The 19,155-nt window shown below is 38.5% G+C and overlaps 1 protein-coding gene across 1 annotated transcript in view; it reads right to left on the reverse strand.

Moving 5' to 3' along the window:
* The window catches only part of ITGB4 (integrin subunit beta 4), a 95,549-nt gene that overhangs the window by 62,047 nt on the left and 14,347 nt on the right, over positions 1–19,155 (reverse strand). Inside the window, exons 2-3 of the mRNA XM_058167909.1 lie at positions 708–880; positions 150–232 (exon numbers count right to left, since the gene is read on the reverse strand). Coding sequence (XP_058023892.1) covers positions 150–232; positions 708–786 — 162 coding nt within the window. The 5' untranslated portion in view covers positions 787–880. The remainder of the gene's footprint in view (positions 1–149; positions 233–707; positions 881–19,155) is intronic.

A 19,155-nucleotide genomic window follows, 5' to 3' on the forward strand; every position in this document is an offset into this window, starting at 1 on the left:
TAAATAGATCAATAAACAGCTCAATAATAAAATAAACAGATCAATAAAATAATAAGATAAACAGGTGTTGAATGGACAGGGATCATGGCCAAATCATCAGTCTTTGAGATCACATCGCCCTATCCTCAATAACTGTTAGAAACGTTTACCTCATCTGTGCAAAAAGTACAGTTGCTGCTCACTCGGATGCATTCAGTGCAGCTTTTTGCCCTAGAAGCCACACAGTGGTTAACTAGAAACAAACAAACAAACAAACAAACAAACAAACAAACAAACAGGTTAGAACATAATTGTCTAGAAATAGGCTAGTTCTAAAATGTGGTAATACCATAATTTCCTTTGCAGCATCAATGTGGTCTTTTTTTTTTTTTTGCAAAGATTTGATATTGTTCCCTTTTTTTAGAAAGTGAGCATAATCACATAAAATTGTATATTAGTGCATCTAATCATCATCATAGTTGTTGAATTTCCAGATGTTAAATTCATAGAATTCACTGACATTTTATACAATTGGATATGAGGCATCAGCCATTTTTGCTTTGTAACATTTAATCTTAAATGCTAATGCTTTACTTTATATTTTGAGAGTACATAAGCCACATTTAGGAGTGCCATTGATTTTATGATGCCTGCAGAGGCATGTTTCCAAATTGCAAACAGCCTGGATTGGGAAGAATCATAATCAAGACTGTACTTTTTGAACTTACTTTTCTTCCCTTGGCCTAAGATAAAAAGCAGGGAGAACAGAAGCAGCTGGAACCACATCCTTCCCAAGAGCTTGTCCATTCTTCCTGAAATACAGTAGGCTGTGGAGTCAGCAATGGCTCAGCTCAGACTCATTTGATAATTCTTGAACTCCTTTAATGTGGTCTTCGGTAACCTAGAAGATGTAATTCCAACATATTTGGGAGCCATCAGATTATGGAAGGGTTATAGAGAACAATCACAGGTTTCTTACCACTGCTGTTTGGAGGGGTTTGGAATACAAAATTCGCTGCTGCAAACACAAGAGACCTCTGAATAACCTGAGATAGTCAGCAATATTATGTAGCTCAGTTAACATCAAATTCCTGAGCAACCATGAACTAGCAACCAGAAATTCCGGTAAAAATAAAACCCTCCTGAAAAGAAGCCCTAGCCAATTTTTGGGGGGGTCAAAAGAAAATAAGACCCGGTCTTCTTTTTGGGGAAACACGGGAAATTCTACTTAACTTCTGAATTTTTGACAGGCTTTGCTTTTGCACTTTCCAACTATTCTTCACAGGCATGAAAAATTTAAAAAAAAATTGCTTGGAGGAGAGAAAGAGATGGGTGGGAAGTGATATAGATTCGATGTTCAATATATATCAGCCTGCGTGGAGCAATACAGCACCAGTTCATACTATCTTCTGACATTCAAAGAAGGTAACTGAATCAGAGCATCTGCCTAACATGGAGTGAACAATGGCCAGATGTCTTGTTCAGAAAGACACAGACTTCATACTAATGCATGATAAAGCATCCTCACTGGTCACATTAGTTAACTTGCAAAGAGTTTGCTCATATAGTGCTCACTGCTCACATAACGAAATTTCAAGTTGTTTACACTGTACATCCCTTCTCCAGTACTTTTGCGTATTGATGAGGAAATCCATTTCAAGAATGCATTTTCAGAAACGACTAGGCATCACTGACTTCTGCTAAAAGTACATTCTAAGTTCACGAAGGAAGAGATTTATGGTGGTCCTACCTCCCAGCTCTGGCTACCTATCTTAATTAGCATAGTGGCATTATAAGCTAAAGGAATCCAAATGCAGAACTGCCAATACTCCAGAATTAGACGTTGAAAGGGAACGGAGGTATTTATCCATGGCAAGCACAGCAACAGCAGGAAAAAGAAAGAAAGAAAAAGAAGCCCACCAGTGAGGCAAGATATGGACCTAAGAATGTAGTGTGAGGTTCTTGGTCACAGACCAGTAGACAAGCACTAATTGGCTGATAATTCTCAATGCTTAGCTTTGGCACTGGTTGGCTGGTAGTTCTCTGTGGCCTGCAAATATCTATCCATGATCAGAAACAACTTGCATCCGGAAGTTGTGAATGCTCCAACACTGGAAGCTTTTAAGAAGAGATTGGATAACCATTTGTCTGAAGTGGTGTAGGGTTTCCTGCCTAGGCAGGGGGTTGGACTAGAAGACCTCCAAGGTCCCTTCCAACTCTGTTATTCTGTTATTCTGTAGAGTGCCCTGATGTTCAGTACATCTGAAGAGAGCCAAAGTAGCCCACATTGGTCTTTTCATTTAAGCAACCATTTCCCAGCTTTGGGAAATTCTCAGTATGTATGGACTTCAATTTCTAGAATTTTTATCAGTGGTAAGCTGGCTGGCAAATTGCACATAAATTGTGCACGCAAAGCGAACCGGTGGTAACATCGGTTGAAACCCACCACTGGTCTTCTAGTCCAACCCGCTGTTCAGGCAGGAAACCCTAAACCACTTCAGACAAATGGTTGTCCAATCTCTTCTTAAAAACTTCCAGTGCTGGAGCATTCACGACTTCTGGAGGCAAGTTGTCCCAGTGATTAGTTGTTCTAACTGTTAGGAAATTTTTTCTTAGATAATTTATGAGATAATGTTCATGCATAATGTATGAGATAACGTTAAAACACAACAATTCCCTTGTTCCAGAAAGCACTAGTCTTATTGCCTTAAGTACTTGTTTAAAGTTCTGTTTCAGTTTAGTAAAGTAGACTAGTAAAATTATTGCAGAAGATGATTTGCAAGAGGTATTGGATTTTCAAATCAGAATTAGAATATGTTGCGTATCATACTGTCCCGGAACAGTTACAAATCTTATTTTAACTTCTATAATATATTTATAGAAGTTCTATAATATAGTTTAGAAATTTCAATGAACTTGCTCAAATGAAAAACAAATCTGAAGAAATAATCTTTGCAGAGAAAACTGTTCAGAAAACCAAGGAAAAAAGGAAATTCCCTAGCATTAAACCTTGAAACTTCTGTTATGTACACATACAATTGATGTGTGGGTGATCTGGTATAACTGGCCTCTCATACCAATAGTTCAAAATGTGCATCCCTCTGCACACAGGACTCATGATTCACTGCCAAAACAAGCACCTCTTTTTCCTGAGTTTGGGACTTTCTAGCCTAATAAAAATCAGAGAAGAAAAACAAGATACGTTTCCAAACAACCCCCTCCTATCAGCTATTTCCTATTGTGCTAACAATTTCCAGCAGCTGTTAAAGAATGCTGGGTGGGACTGTGGAAAATGCCCTGCCTCCATAGGAAACTCTCGTCTGCGGAGATTGGGGTGGGTATCTGTAAACTTGCAAGCTCACATCTTCACAGGTTCTTTCTTTCTTTCTTTCTTTCTTTCTTTCTTTCTTTCTTTCTTTCTTTCTTTCTCTCTCTCTCTCCTCTCTCTCTTTCTTTTTTCTCTGTGTTTCTCTTTCTCTTTTTTCTCTTTCTCTCTCTTTCTTTTTTCTTTCTCTCTTTCTTCTCTCTCTCCTCTTTCTTTCTTTCTTTCTTTCTTTCTTCTCTCTCTCCTCTTTCTTTCTTTCTTTCTCTCTCACCTCTCTCTTTCTTTTTTCTTTCTTTCTTTCTTTCTTTTTCTTTCTTTCTCTTTTTTCTCTCTCTCCCTCTCTCCCCCACCTCTTTCTTTCTTTCTGCCAGTATAAACAAAGTAGAGGTAGGAGACTTGTTTATGGAATTGTTACATGAAATGCTAAACTGTTTTAAATTGGGGCATTGTTCTTTACAAATGCTGTTGCTTGGACAGAGAATTTCAGTACAAGCATGAGCTCTTCAGGAAGCCCCAGGAGGTGTGGCATGCATATCTACACCCATTCCAAGGCATTGTTTTGGCTTTGGATCTAAAGAGCAGCACATTCTAGTGATAATATTCCAAAATTGTGAGCCAGACCCATAATTTATAAAGCAGAGCACAGTAGCTGGATTCGTACAACACAGTAGACCACAAAGACAGACTTACTAGGTCTCTGTTGCAAACCTGACACTCAGCAGATAGCAACCTTGCACCATCTAATGGTCATCCAGAATGTTTCACCCAAGGTCTGATAGCTCTACCAAATAGGCGAACCAAATGGTAGTGTAAGGTATTGTGCAAAGACAGTTGATATTTTAAATATTTATTTTTCAGTTCATATCTTGCCTGTCCTCCATCTGCTCAAAGTAGTACTGATAAAGGAGCATATCTGTAGCTCAAGGTTGACATGATGGGTCCTTGGTCTCTCTGGGCTTGCTTGTTTCTTGCGAACATTTCATTATCCAAAGTAAGTAACAACATCAGTGCTAGTAAGGAGTGCTGTTTGCTATCAGTTTATATTCTAGTGGCTTGCCTGTCAGTGTTTGTGGGAGTCATCTTAGAGAAACTAGAAACAAGTCTACAGAAAAACCTCCCATACTAACCAGATGTTCCTCTACTAAAGCAACAACCCAACCTCCCACAAGAGAAGCTCTGTAAGAACTTTCTTTAGATTAGCTCAAACACACCGCAGCAACCCAGAACAGCAGAAAAAAGGAAATAGGGCATCTATATAATACATTCCAACAAAATGGATATTCATGCCACTTTATCAGAAAGTCCCTGATCACTCAATCCAATACAGCACAACCAACACAAATTCTAAAAAGAATTACACTGCCGTACATCAAGAATATCTCAGAAACCACAAATAGATTACTACAACCACATGGAATCAGCATAGCATACAAGCCAACAAAAGCACTTCAAAATATCCTAAGCAGACCAAAAGACTCAACAACTCCAGAAGAAAAAACAGGAGTCATCTACAACATACATAATAAGAACTTCAAATATTTGCTGGCTGGAAATGATCTAAAAGTTGACCAGACTCTGTCAAGGACCTAGGAGTACTCATGTCTAAAGATCTAAGTCCCAGAGCTCACTGTAACATCATTGCAAAAAAGGCTTTAAGAGTTGTAAATCTTATTTTACGAAGTTTTCTCTCTGGTAACATTGTACTCCAAACTAGGGCATATAAAACCTTTGCCAGACCTATACTTGATTACTGTTCATCTGCCTGGAACCCTCACTGTATTTCAGACATATATTTTATTAGAAGAGTACTCAAATCTTCTGCCTGAAATAAAATTCCCTCTGCCACCAGGCTTGAAATCTTAGGTCTAGAAAGCCTCAAACTACATCCTCTAGATTTCAACCTATGCTTAGTTCATAAGATTATTTACCAAAACGTTCTACCTGTAAATGAATACTTTAATTTCAACCATAATAATACAAGGGACATCAATAGATTTAAACTCAATGTAATTCGCTCCAATCTTAATTGTAAGAAATATGACTTTTGCAATAGAGTAGTAATTGTCTGGAACAATCTACCTGATCCTGTTGTTAGTCTCTCTAATCCCCATACCTTTTACCATAAACTGTCTACCGTGGACCTTTCATGTTTCTTAAGAGGTCCCTAAGGGGCATGCATAAGCGCACCAGTCCTTGTCCTACTGGTCCCAATTGTATGTGATCATTCTATGTGTTTATGGCTATGTTTTGCTAATTTGTATCCTTTTTTTTTGTGCCAAAATTTTTTCATATGTTCATGTCTGTGTCTACTCTGTTACTTGTTTTCTTGTATTTGTTGACGAATAAAATAAATAAATAAATAAATACAATGCTGCAACAACCATTGTGTAGGACAAGCAGGCAGAAGACTGGCAGAACACATCCACAAACACCAACTAGCAGCCAGAAGGCATGGTGAAAATTCTTTAATTTCACAACATATAGACAGATTTAACCATAGAAAATGTGACAATTGTAGACCAAGCCAAGTCCAAAAACACCAGGGAATTTCTGGAAGCCTGGCACTCTGACAAATCACCCATCAATAGATACATAACAACCTCTATAGACTATGCAAAAGAGACTATCACCCAGCCCAAAAAGTAACAAAAAGACCCAAGCACCTCTTCACCAGCAATCAGCATCCAGAACAGCATAGATTAACTTCAAGGTTAATATCAGACCAGAATCAAGTAAGCGATATCCCAGTCAAGAAACTGCCAAAGAAGCCAACAGCAAACAGCCCCATCAAAGAATCTCTAAGACCACCACCCCCAACACTCACAGGCAAGCCACTAGATACTGACAGCAACAGTATTCCTTACTACCACACAAGATGTTAACCTAGTTTGAGTAATGAAATGCTTGCAAGAAAACAAGCAAACTCAGAGAGCACCAAAGACCCCTCATACATAGTATTCCTCAAGTGTTTCCACCAACAACTCTCTGGCTATTTTACTGAAACTGAGCTGGTCCATAGTCATCCAATTGGTTTGCACGGCTAAAGGGTGAAATTGGTCTCCAGTTCTAATGCAGTATTTTAGCCACTGTACCACATTAGCTGTCTTTCCATGCAAATATTTGGAAAGTATTTAATCAAGGGAGAGAAAAATGCCTAATAGAAAAAAGCACCACATGGAAAGCAAAGTGTATCAGGTAGGTACTGGGTTTAGCCGTGCTACAGATTGCGTAGAGCAAACACATTGTCCATAAATACACACATATACTGTATATCTGCCCTGTCTTCTTTAGTTTCACACACTGCATTAAACCACAATATTAGCAACTGTGCCTGTAAAATAGACTATGGTAGCTAAGACTCAAATATATTATTAAGTTATAAATGATGATTTTCAAAGCAAAGCGGCTGGGACCACACGCATTAGACTTGGTCAAAGTCAGATCTGTTTTGTTTTGTTTTTTGCTTAGCATGATGCCTAAAATAAATACATCTTGAACCTATCCAAGATGGAATTTGAATCCAGATAATTCCCTAGAGTCAAACACACCATTCCAGGCAATATTTTCCAGAACTCATTTTAACATATTAAACATTTATGAAGCGTGCTGTAAAATTGTGCTGCAAAATGAATGCATCCTGTGCCATTTTTGAAACAAAGTCCATAAAGCTTTTATGCTTGTAGGAAATGACTTGGTGGTGCTACGTGGGTTGGTTCTGCATGGTTGGTGAATGCAGGAGCTGCTTTTGGTCACCCTCCTAAGCAATGCAGGTACATAAATAGTTGCCACACACTTAGGCCCAGGATCAATGAGCAGCTTCTGTACAGTTGGAAGGTGAGCCGACAAAGTGTTTAAAGTGTTGGACAAGCCATCTTCAGCCCTAAAGACTCACCAGATGACTTTGGCCGCTGTCTCAGTCCAACCTCCTTCAGTCATAAGACAGCTGCTGTGGAGATAATAGGAAGGGAAATCCCCACTAAGTCACCTTGCGAGGGCAGGATAAATCTAACTACATCAATAGGTCTAGGGGCCATCAGCTGCTTATATGGCCTGTCACATTCAAGGCTCCTGCAGTCACTTTATGATCATCAGTATCATTGCTGGCATTGTGGTTGTTATTAAAACAAACATTACATTTCTATCTGCATTGTCTTTGGTAATTATGTTTTTGTCTGAGCCGTGCTGCATTCATAGAGATTCATATTATCTGTGCCAGGTAAGCATATACTTTTAATATATAAGAAAACAGCTCCTGTACTTTAAAAGAGATTGAGCTCATGTTCTGATAATGTGATGAAGTCTCCCCACCTAGCAGTCATAAACAGGAGTTGTAGTGACCTGTATGATTACTCATTATGCACGGAGATGAATAAGATTAACTTCTTCCATGCACGAGCACTCATCCAGCAGGGGCTCATGACTAGTTGTAGATAGTGAATTGTTTTGACATGTCAATACACTGCGGAAATCTTTGTGGCTGCAGCTAAGTATAAATTTGTGCTATTGGAGTATGTGTGATAATTTAACTACATAGCCAAGTGTGGTGAGGTTGCAATCTCTATTACATCCCTAGAGAGATGAAAATATGAAGATAATCTGTGATTTAGTTGTACATCAACAGAAAAATGCATCATGCTTCTGCCACTGAGATTGGTAAAACTGAAAACCATTAATGTAGTTTGGATTGTTTCCTTTTCTGCAGAGATGGGGAGTGGGTGAAAAAGGAAACTATAATTAGAATTTTGGCAAGACTTGTCTATAACTAAAGCAGTCTAAATATTTTATGTAGCAAAGCTATATTATAACAGACCACTTTTCCCTGCCTTTTCTTGAGGAGCTGTCAGCCTTCTAAGGTAGGCCAGCTGAGGAAACGGACACCACAAGAAATATCAGAGCTCAGCTCTCTTGATATAGGGCTATAATAATAGAATCTTGAAAGTCTTGAAAGCATTTCCCCTTCTTTACCTCTTATATCAAAGACGGTCAAACCAGAGAAACTTTTGACTTTTTTCCCCTCCCGGTTTCCTGTTTTCTCAGGCTAAGCTCACATATTCCTACATTTTCCAATTTCCTGTTGGATATTTTCTTCCAGACCTTCTCTCTGCAGTCCTCTGCAAGAGTTCAAAACAAATCAGGATCTCCTTGATGTAAGCTGGACTGTAAGTGTGTAAGTGTGTGTAAGTGTGACTGGACCAAAGTCATCCAGTGAGTTTCATGATTGGGGGTAAATTTAAAATTGGATCCCACCCCCCAGGTCTAATCTCTACCCCACATAGGCTCATTACTTTGTATTCCATTGCCCTCTTCGGATGATTGTTTACCCTTCTGCAATAGAATGTTATTGATGTTGACATTATCCATTGTCACTCCCTTGCTGCTCAGTTCTCGCAATGCCAATATTTTGTCACTTGGAACTTGCAATTTATTTCCTCTCGTTTCAGTGGGAAGGGAGGGGATTCAGCATTTTCAACCAACTTCTTTCTATTGTGATTCTCCTACTCTAATAGGCTTGCCTAATTTCACTTTCTCTTTGCCCGAAATATTATATATAATTATATTAATGATTATTTGTAAGGCTGATATCTGGCAAGAAAGATCTTTTGACTGTTCTTGAAACATCTTCTCTGTTTTTAGTTATTTCTCTGCCAATATGTATCCAGCAGAATCCCTTCCACTGCCTAGATCCTGTCATTGCTCCCAAGGATTTATGTCAACAAATAGTTGCCTCAGATGTAATGGCTTCAGAGAGAAACTGTTAAGTAAGCAATCTTCAAAGAGCAGGGGTTCCATCTGGCCCCGTCAGGCAGCAGGGTTGTTTTAAAGTTTCTGCCCACTTCATTTTTGAAAAGGATACGTCAGGAATTGAATCTGGGAAAGTAGAAAGGAACCAATTATCATTATAGCTACTGGGCAAGGCTGAATGGGGAAATCTTGGAATTCATCTAATGCATAATTTTCACATTAGTGTGGTTTCAAGGGAAGAGTATATCTTTCCCTCAAAATCAGTTGTTGAGAGGTTGCCCACTTATATAAAGTAATTCCATCAAGAAATTTCCCAAGAGTTCCCATATTTATTTACTATTTCAACTTTTATGTCTTGTAGGAGCTCAAGGCAGCCTTTGCAGAGGGCGTCCTTCATTTTTTTATTTCACAATCATAGACATCTGAGTGGGGGAGGGGGTGGATGAAGCAGGAATGGGAGTGGGGGATGAGCAGGGGTGGGTGGGTGCAAATAACCAACATTTTTTGCGACATTGCAATTCACACCCTAAGCTTGTTCACTTCTGCTGGCAATGTGGCACACAAGGGGCAGAATTTTCATCAGGATACTGCAACAATGCAATATTTTGATGAAATAATTGGCTGCTATGGATGTTTCTGCCCTCCACAACAGCCCTATGAAGTAGATAGTGGTTAAGTTATTCAGTCAGCTGTTTGGTCAAATGGAGGCTTGAACCTGAGTCTTCTTAGTCCAGTTCAGAAACTTAATCATATCTCTCTGGCTATCTTAAGTTCCAATAAAATGGCTAGGCAGCTTAGATATAGATTAAGAATGCATCAATCAATCAATCAATCAATCAATCCAGTGTCTATGGAGTAATGTTTGTGCTGGGAGAAGATGGAAACACCTCTTTAACATATACAGATTGGCTAACTACAAAATTAGGTAGTCTCAGCTATCTGCTGAAATTTATGATTTATTTGATTTTTATCCTGCCTTATTACCTTATAAATAACTCAAGATGGCAAACATACGGTATATAATACTCTTTCTACCCTCCTCTTTTTCCCCACAACCACCACCATGCGAGGTGATTTGGACTGAGAGAAAATGACTGATCCAAAGTCAACCAGTTGGCTTTATGACTAGGGCAGGACTACAACTTACTTATCTTCTGGTTTCTAGGCCAGTACCGCAACCATTATACCAATGCTGATAATATTATGAAGACGTGTTCTTATAGAATGGTTAATAAGGCACCTTTGTGCCAGACTTAAGAAGACATGTAGAAGAGCCCTTAACTCAATATAAAGCAGTAGACAAAGTGTTATTGTCTACATATATCCAAAGTTAGTTTGGATGAATCTTCCTACTGCTGGAGAAGGTCAATCAGAGTAAGGACTTGTTTATAGGACATACTGTGGGGGAGAAGGAAAATAATAATATGAATGGCATGTGTGTAGGAGGAGATTATGTAAGGCTGGCAGCATTGATTGGAAGTTAAATACATATACATTTAAGGCAATTTCTGAGTCTGGGTAGTTATTTATTCTTTATCTTAAAAGAATGTAGTACAATTTGGGAAACACAATTATTATTGGAAAGTGCAAGAGAAGAGAAGGAGTCTTCCTTGACCATCTAACACTTTGGATTTCTGCCACATTGTACAAATAGAATAGAATAGAATAGAATAGAATAGAATAGAATAGAATAGAATAGAATAGAATAGAATAGAATAGAATTTTTTATTGGCCAAATGTGATTGGACACACAAGGAATTTGTCTTGGTGCATATGCTCTCAGTGTACATAAAAGAAAAAATACGTTCATCAAGGTACAACATTTACAACTCTTAATGATAGTCATAGGGTACAAATAAGCAATCAGGAAACAATCAATATTGATATAAATGATAAGGATACAAGCAACAAAGTTACAATCATACAGTCATAAGTGGAAGGAGATGGGTGATGGGAACGATGAAGTAAGATTAATAGTAGTGTAGATTTAGTAAATAGTTTGACAGTGTTGAGGAAATTATTTATTTAGCAGAGTGATGGCATTTCGGGGGAAAAAGCTTGTTTTATAATAATTGATTTTAAGGGGAGAGATCAGCAATACTAAACAAATGTTAATGCTGACACAAAGCATGTTGCAAAGTTGTATGTATGAATCAAATCAATATTTGTTTTAATTAGTTCATCAATATTTAATTCAGGATCCTCCAAATAGGAGGACCCTGAAAATTTCCCTATGCCCTGCAACTATGGCAACACAATAAATGGTTACATCAGCACCCAACTGGAAAAGCTGTGTTATTCAACGTGCCCTCTTCTAAGGTATTAGTCACACAGTTCATGTCTGTACGATGGTCACTTAAAACTAGAGCAACAGACTGCATAACTCATGTCCAGACATGTCTACAGATGTACATTTCTCAGAGATATAAAAGCAACAAAAAAGAATGATCAGGACTTATGCCATAATATGATAAGCCCCTAATTTTGGTATGACCCCACAGAGCTCCCTACAGCAGCTGATGAATTGAACCCATTCTAAAAGGTCTGGATAGATTGATTCGGCTTTTATTTCAAGAAGAGCCTCTCCCACAAAATTCCAAAAGAGAGAACCTGTGAAAACAGAATCTACCTTTAAATTCCTTCAAGAACAATTAAGAAGGTGGATTTAGCCCCTAGATAATTTCTAAATTGTTAGCTAGACCCAGCATTTACAATTGTCCATGACTGGACAAAACAATCATAAGTCTCCCTGGACGAGGCTGGCTTTCATTTCTTCCCCACTTTCTATAAAAGTAAAAATAAGTGTTTGGGGAGGATGGGGGACAAAACAAGAACAAAAAAAAAGAAACTGTTTATGAACATAAAACCAAACAAAAGAACCAAACCACCTCTCTCCAGCCAGCCTTTCCCAATAAACGTATTTTTACACCTATTGATTTGGATTCTTTAATTGAAGGAAGTTCTCTGGAGTAAGAACTCTACAGTTGGACCAACTAGGGAGAGTGAAGAGGTTCAGCCTGACTGGTGGCACCTTCTAGGAATTATCTCCCATTGGGAATACTTGAGTCTGACAGGGAAGTTTTTAAATTTATCTTCCCTCCCTCCCCAATCCTGATTTATGGCAGTATATATCTCCATATTTTGCCTTCCTAAAGTCCCCAGAATCTTATATTGCAGGGGTCTCCAACCTTGGTCCCTTTAAGACTTGTGGACTTCAACTCCCAGAGTTCCTCAGCCAGCAAAGCTGGGTGAGGGACTCTGGGAGTTGAAGTCCACAAGTCTTAAAGGGACCAAGGTTGGAGACCCCTGTTATATTGTAGATCTTTGTCATATTTCCATTCTCTGTCTGCACTTACATGGTACTTTTCTGATTTTAACCCAGAAGAACAACACCTGAGGGAGGATCAGTAGGCAGAAAAGACCCCACATGTTATATATTCTGCCCCCCTCTGTGGATAAGATGATTCAAGAAGCCAGTATACAGTTACAGCTTGAGAATGCCAAGGCACACAGTCTCCGGACCTTTCCCTACTTACACCAGAGCATGGGATTTTTTTTTCTTTTTCTATAGTGATGGATGTCCCTTCATGACACTGTCTTCATCCCTTACCTGCCACAACCACAAAAGCCCTTAGCTGTGCTGGAATGCGCACCTGGAAAATCAGTGGATAGGAGTTTTGGCAATGTAGAGCTTTCTTAGAATAGATTAAGATTAATAGATTAATATTCTATTAGAATAGATTAGATTAAGATTAATAGATTAAGACTGCCCAGTGCTGAGCTGGAAGGTGTAGGAGGGAAAAGGTTCAGGGTAGCCATATCCTAAAATCTCTCAGGATTTGTCTCATGGGATAGAAGTTTATAGTTTTAGTTTGACAAGAATGTGTCCAAAATCTGGGCATGATTGGAATTCGCTGTGTTGTCCTTGGGCTTCGGCCTGACATTAAGTCTCCTGATGTTAAATTTTCCTCTTAAGCTGACAACATTCTATAGCACCATCAAGGTGAATCAAGATCCCTCCTTCACACACACATACACCCTCGGATCCTTATGCGACACAAGGCCATTGACCTTGGCAGCTGTCTTTCAAACTGAATGCTTTGGTGAACTCCCCACTTCCCCAGCTTGAAAATCACCTTGTCCAAGAGGTGTTCAACTTCAGGAACTTCTAGTCTGACAGATGGCTAAACCTCTAAGTCTGGTCATGTGCAGCTGAAATCAAAACACCTCTATTCCCTGGCAGACCAGAACAAGCACTAAAAGGGTGTGATAGGAGTTGGCAGTGGAGGAAGCAAATGCTATGCCAGTATACTTTTCTGCTGCCTCAAGGTTGGGCGGGCATGACTTTACCTGAGCTGCACAGTATGCCCTTAGTTCCAGATATAACCTGCAGGCCTGTGTTGAGTTTTGCATCTCAGATCACTCCAAAGTCCACACCCTTCAACTCTGCTAATGATGCTGCTGACGGAGCAACTACGTGGGTAATTTTTCAGCAGTATAATTTAGGTACAAAACACTAACAACTGCATGGCATGGTGCCAGTTTTTGGTCTGGTGCCTATTAGTCCAGAGACAGTCGTAGAGGAATGGATTTGTGTCAGATATCCAACTCAAATGTGGTAATAGTAAATCATATAACCAGTACTATAATGGAAAAGTAATCAAATGCCATAAATTCACTAGAAGAGGAGAGCTATTATATATAAAATAGCCACTTCAGATAGTTCAGAAATGAAGTTAACCATCTAATTATAAAAGATAAAGGTAGTTAGAAAGTCAAATAATCTGTAAACCGCCAAAAGAAAAGAAGGAAAGGAAGGAAAGGAAGGAAGGAAGGAAGGAATAATTTGAGTACAGTATCTGCTAACATTTTTGAACTTGTTATTGGAAATTACTCAGGAGTAGCATTGCTACATATCCTGACAACCAAATCCTGACAACCAAAACATTAACTTTTGCTTTGTGTTTGCTTTGCGTTACAACAAAGTAATGCTATCCTTGCAAATGCTGCTAGAATCTTGATATTCTTATTTGATATTCCAGAAAGATGAAAAACCTTAAAAAGTGTGAGTTCCTTTACTTAATCTGAAGATAATCCATGATTTGTAGATATAATCACACTCAATCTGAGCCTTGAATTGTCCTTATTAGTCCTTCATATCCTGTATCTCCAGAAAAACATCAGGAAACTTTGGCACAAGTTCTGGCTTTATTTGATGCCTATATAAACCTAGTTCATTGTGAAGTAGTCTATCTTCAAACTCAATGTATGTAGTATATAATAGTTGGTAGTTCTAGATTAAGGATAGGTGGCATCCAGAGGCCATATTGTTGATACCTCCTTTCCTCTCCTCTCCTCTCCTCTCCTCTCCTCTCCTCTCCTTTCCTCTCCCCTCCTCTCCTCTCCCCTCCTCTCCTCTCCTTTCCTCTCCCCTCCTCTCCTCTCCATTCCTCTCTTTCCCCTCCCCTCCCCTCCCCTCCTCTCTCCCCTCCCCTCCTATCCTGTCCTATCCCCTCTCTATCATCTATCAAAACTACTAAGCCTCAATGCAAAAATATAGTATCGAAAATCCTGTATTAATAATACTAAAGGTTGATTCATTAAAGACAGAATAAATGTAAATGAAATTTCTTGTGGGCTTTCTTTTCAGGAGGAGGGACGGCATTGACATTCCTTAAGCTTTGGCACTCTAACCTACTCAGCCTTGGTTTAAAGCCAGCCCTGATAGTAGGAAAATCACATCTTCATGGTGGCCTTCCAAACATGTGCAGTTATGCAGCTGGGGCTAATCGGCATAAGTGCTACAACTTTTAATTCATTCATGTGATCCCAACCCATTACTGTGATATTTTTCTCTCAGTACACAATTATGTGTATTTCTATCTTGCAGTATCACACCTTGAGGGAAGTTCCTTTAAAACCATAAATGCCTTCCATACAAGGATTTGGTGCAGCTCTTGGATAAAGCACCCCCTACTCTTGTGACTCCACACCACCATCAGCAGATTTAGTTCTAGCTCCTCAGCTCAGCAGAAATCACACACTTTCTGTTTGGCAAGTTATGAAGCTGGCGCGCTGCAGTGCTTGGTAGTGGGCCATTTCCCCACTAGTAGGAGTTATCTCTGCCAATCCCTGCCTCTCAGCAGCTTCCTTTGTTTCTTGTTCATCTGCCATTGCCTCACAATGTGTTTACACCACACTTCAGTTAAAGCAAAGAGGTAGGTTTCCAACTAGTGACATTTTTTTCTCCCATTAAAAAATACTGTGAAGGCATCAAAGGAAGAAAAGGAAAGATAGGACTAGTTAGATGCTGAATTCTGCACTTGCCCTTTTGATGTGTTGCGAGACTGCTGGTCAGTAAGTTTTGACTTCACTTCTGGGACAGGGGAATGCTTTGCAAAGGAAAAAAAAAGTTATGATTATCCTTTACCTTGATGAATATATCTTTTCTTTTATGTACACTGAGAGCATATGCACCAAGACAAATTCCTTGTGTGTCCAATCACACTTGGCCAATAAAAAAAAATTCTAATAAAAAAAAATTCTAATTCTTATTTCCTCTCTTCAATGATGCTAGTAATTAGTTCAAAGTGGAGGACCCTAATTTTCAATGTGTATTTAGATCTGGGCTAATGGCCTGAGCTGAAAAAATCCAGATGATCTTTAGATGGGAGCCAATAGTTAAGAGTTTTAGGGATCATCTTGTTGGTTGCCTTGCATATTTTGCAGATTGATAGAGTAGTCTTAATCTATTTGTATGAAAAATGATGCCATCTCTCCACTGACCCCACCCCACCCGAACATGCATTCTTACAGGAGGGTATGCAGTTAGCGTTATTTTGTTTTTTAAAAAAAACAAGGAACCTAATAAAATGGTTCGTGTGATTTTCCTTATACCTGCAATTACTGAACCTGGTAGCTATAAAGGAAAAGAATAAAATCATTTATGGTCTGCATAACACTTCCTTTTTCTATTGCAGTGATGTCACTAATCATGGTTCTGTGGCGTTTGCCACCCATGGTGCAGTAAATAAATTGAACAAATACATACATACATATATACATACATACATACATTTGATCAAGGTATAAACTCGGTGGATAATTATACTCTGTTCCTTAGCACATTCCACACAGACACTGAATGTGAAAAAATACCCCAAAGCAACAGCTCAATAACCATTACCCCAAAGACAAGGAGTCCACCCCAAAGCATGCAGTGCTACCTCCAAGCTATATAAAGTAGTGAATTAAGTCATTTACAATAAAAACCCTATACTAAATATTTCAGAAATCATTCATTGATGCTAAATAGGAGCAATTTTATAAGTGTGCCTATGTGGTGAAATTTCTGTAGCTAAAGGGGATGGTGAACATTACGTAAGATCCATGGCCAGCTTTTTGATATATTTAAACAGACAGCAATTTATTTTGTAGGCAGTTGTTATAATTTTGATATAGTTACGGTATGATCTTAGCCAAGTAATTGTTCCATCCTTTGGAAGTGAACGTATTTAGATGTAGATGTAGATATAGATATAGATATAGATATAGATATAGATATAGATATATATATGAGTGTGTTTGTGTGTGTGTACAGATGTGATGATTTCTGTCTGTAAATATTAGGTCACAAAAAATTTGATACTCTGATATCATCATTCTTAATCAACTATATTTAAAACAAAAAGTATATGGTATGCCCAATTGAATGTAAATGGCTATAGACAGATTTTTTTTCTGTAATTAAGGAAACAGAACCAACATCTGGAAGACACTGTAGCGGAGAACATCTTTGCATGCAGAGCATCCCAAATCAATTGCTGGAAAATATCTTCCAAATAGCACAAATAATCCGCATACTGATGGGATCCACATACTGACGGGAGGTTGAACAACCAGCCTCGTGGTGCAACCAGTACAATCTGGAACTGAACACACTCAAAACTGTAGAAATGGTGGTGGACTTTAGGAGAAACCCTCCCATACTACCACCTCTTACAATACTAGACAACACAGTATCAACAGTAGGGACCTTCAAATTTCTAGGTTCTATCATATCTCAAGACCTAAAATGGACACCTAACATCAAAAACATCATCAAAAAAGCACAACAAAGAATGTTCTTTCTGCGCCAACTCAGAAAGCTCAAACTGCCCAAGGAGCTGCTGATACAGTTCTACAGAGGAATTATTGAGTCTGTCATCTGCATCTCTATAATTGTCTGTCTTGGTTCTGCAACTCAACAAGACAGACAAAGACCTCAGAGGATAATTAGAACCACAGAAAAAACAGTTACTACCAACCTGCCTTCCATTGGGAACCTGTATACTGCACAAGTAAAAAAGAAGGCTGTGAGATTGTATGATAAAATGGGCACAAAAATTTGATACTCTGATATCATCATTCTTAATCAACTATATTTAAAACAAAAAGTATATGGTATGCCCAATTGAATGTAAATGGCTATAGACAGATTTTTTTTCTGTAATTAAGGAAACAGAACCAACATCTGGAAGACACTGTAGCGGAGAACATCTTTGCATGCAGAGCATCCCAAATCAATTGCTGGAAAATATCTTCCAAATAGCACAAATAATCCGCATACAGATGGGATCCGCATACTGATGGGAGGTTGAACAACCAGCCTCGTGGTGCAACCAGAACAATCTGGAACTGAACACACTCAAAACTGTAGAAATGGTGGTGGACTTTAGGAGAAACCCTCCCATACTACCACCTCTTACAATACTAGACAACACAGTATCAACAGTAGAGACCTTCAAATTTCTAGGTTCTATCATATCTCAAGACCTAAAATGGACACCTAACATCAAAAACATCATCAAAAAAGCACAACAAAGAATGTTCTTTCTGCGCCAACTCAGAAAGCTCAAACTGCCCAAGGAGCTGCTGATACAGTTCTACAGAGGAATTATTGAGTCTGTCATCTGCATCTCTATAATTGTCTGTCTTGGTTCTGCAACTCGACAAGACAGACACAGACCTCAGAGGATAATTAGAACCACAGAAAAAACAGTTACTACCAACCTGCCTTCCATTGGGGACCTGTATACTGCACAAGTAAAAAAAAAGGCTGTGAGATTGTATGATAAAATGGGCACAAAATTTTCAACAACCTATAATGTTAGAAACATGGGAAAAAATTTGGGTGAGGAATGTTAAATTCACGCAAGCACAAAATTTAAGAGAAAATTTTTATAAAATGTTTTATAGATGGCATTTAGATCCTAAAAAACTGTCATGTATGTATCCAAATGTGAAAGCAAAATGTTGGAGATGTGATTGTGAGGATGCTACCTATTATCATATATGGTGGACTTGCAAAAAAGTTAAAGCCTTTTGGATTAAAATATGGTGGATTATGCAGAACATTTTGAAAAAGAAGATCAAGTTTGTTCCACAGTTCTTTTTATTAGGAATAATCTCAGATTGCACTGTTATAGAGACAAAACTGATTCTGAATTTAATAACTGCTGCAAGATTATTGATTGCACAATATTGGAAGAAAGAAGACTTACCTACAATTGGAGAATGGATTAGTAAAGTATCAAATTTAGCAGAAATGGCAAAATTTCTGCCTACTTGAAAGACTGTACACAAGAAAAATATATATTGGAATGGAGGAAGTGGATTGATTATATTCAAAATAAGTATCAGATTAAAAAATATCAATTAGTTTTTGAGTGAAGTTAGGAATTATTATGTATTAGTTTAAGAAAGAAGGGAATTGATAGTGTGATGGTGTGAAATGGAATATGTTTTATGTTATATTTTAGATTATGTTTGTTAGTTACAATACCCTGTATTCTGTTCTGGGAAGTCTCGGGGGGGGGAAGGAGGCGGGGAAGGGGAAGACTATAAATTGATTGGTTGCCATTGTACAGGAATAATGGTAGAATTAAACAAGTTGGAATGGTGTAATGTCGGGACTGCTCGGCAAACACTCCCGAAGGGAAAGGGTAAGGAAAGAGGAGTAAAGAAGGAAGAAAGTAGGTAGGTAGGTGGGTAGGGAGGAAAGAAGGGAGGGAGAAGAAAGGATAGGAGGAGGAGAAGAAGGAGAAGATAGAGGGTTAGAAAGGATGGTA

The sequence above is a fragment of the Ahaetulla prasina genome, chromosome 2, assembly GCF_028640845.1.
Source record: "Ahaetulla prasina isolate Xishuangbanna chromosome 2, ASM2864084v1, whole genome shotgun sequence".
Taxonomy (NCBI): Eukaryota; Metazoa; Chordata; class Lepidosauria; order Squamata; family Colubridae; genus Ahaetulla; species Ahaetulla prasina.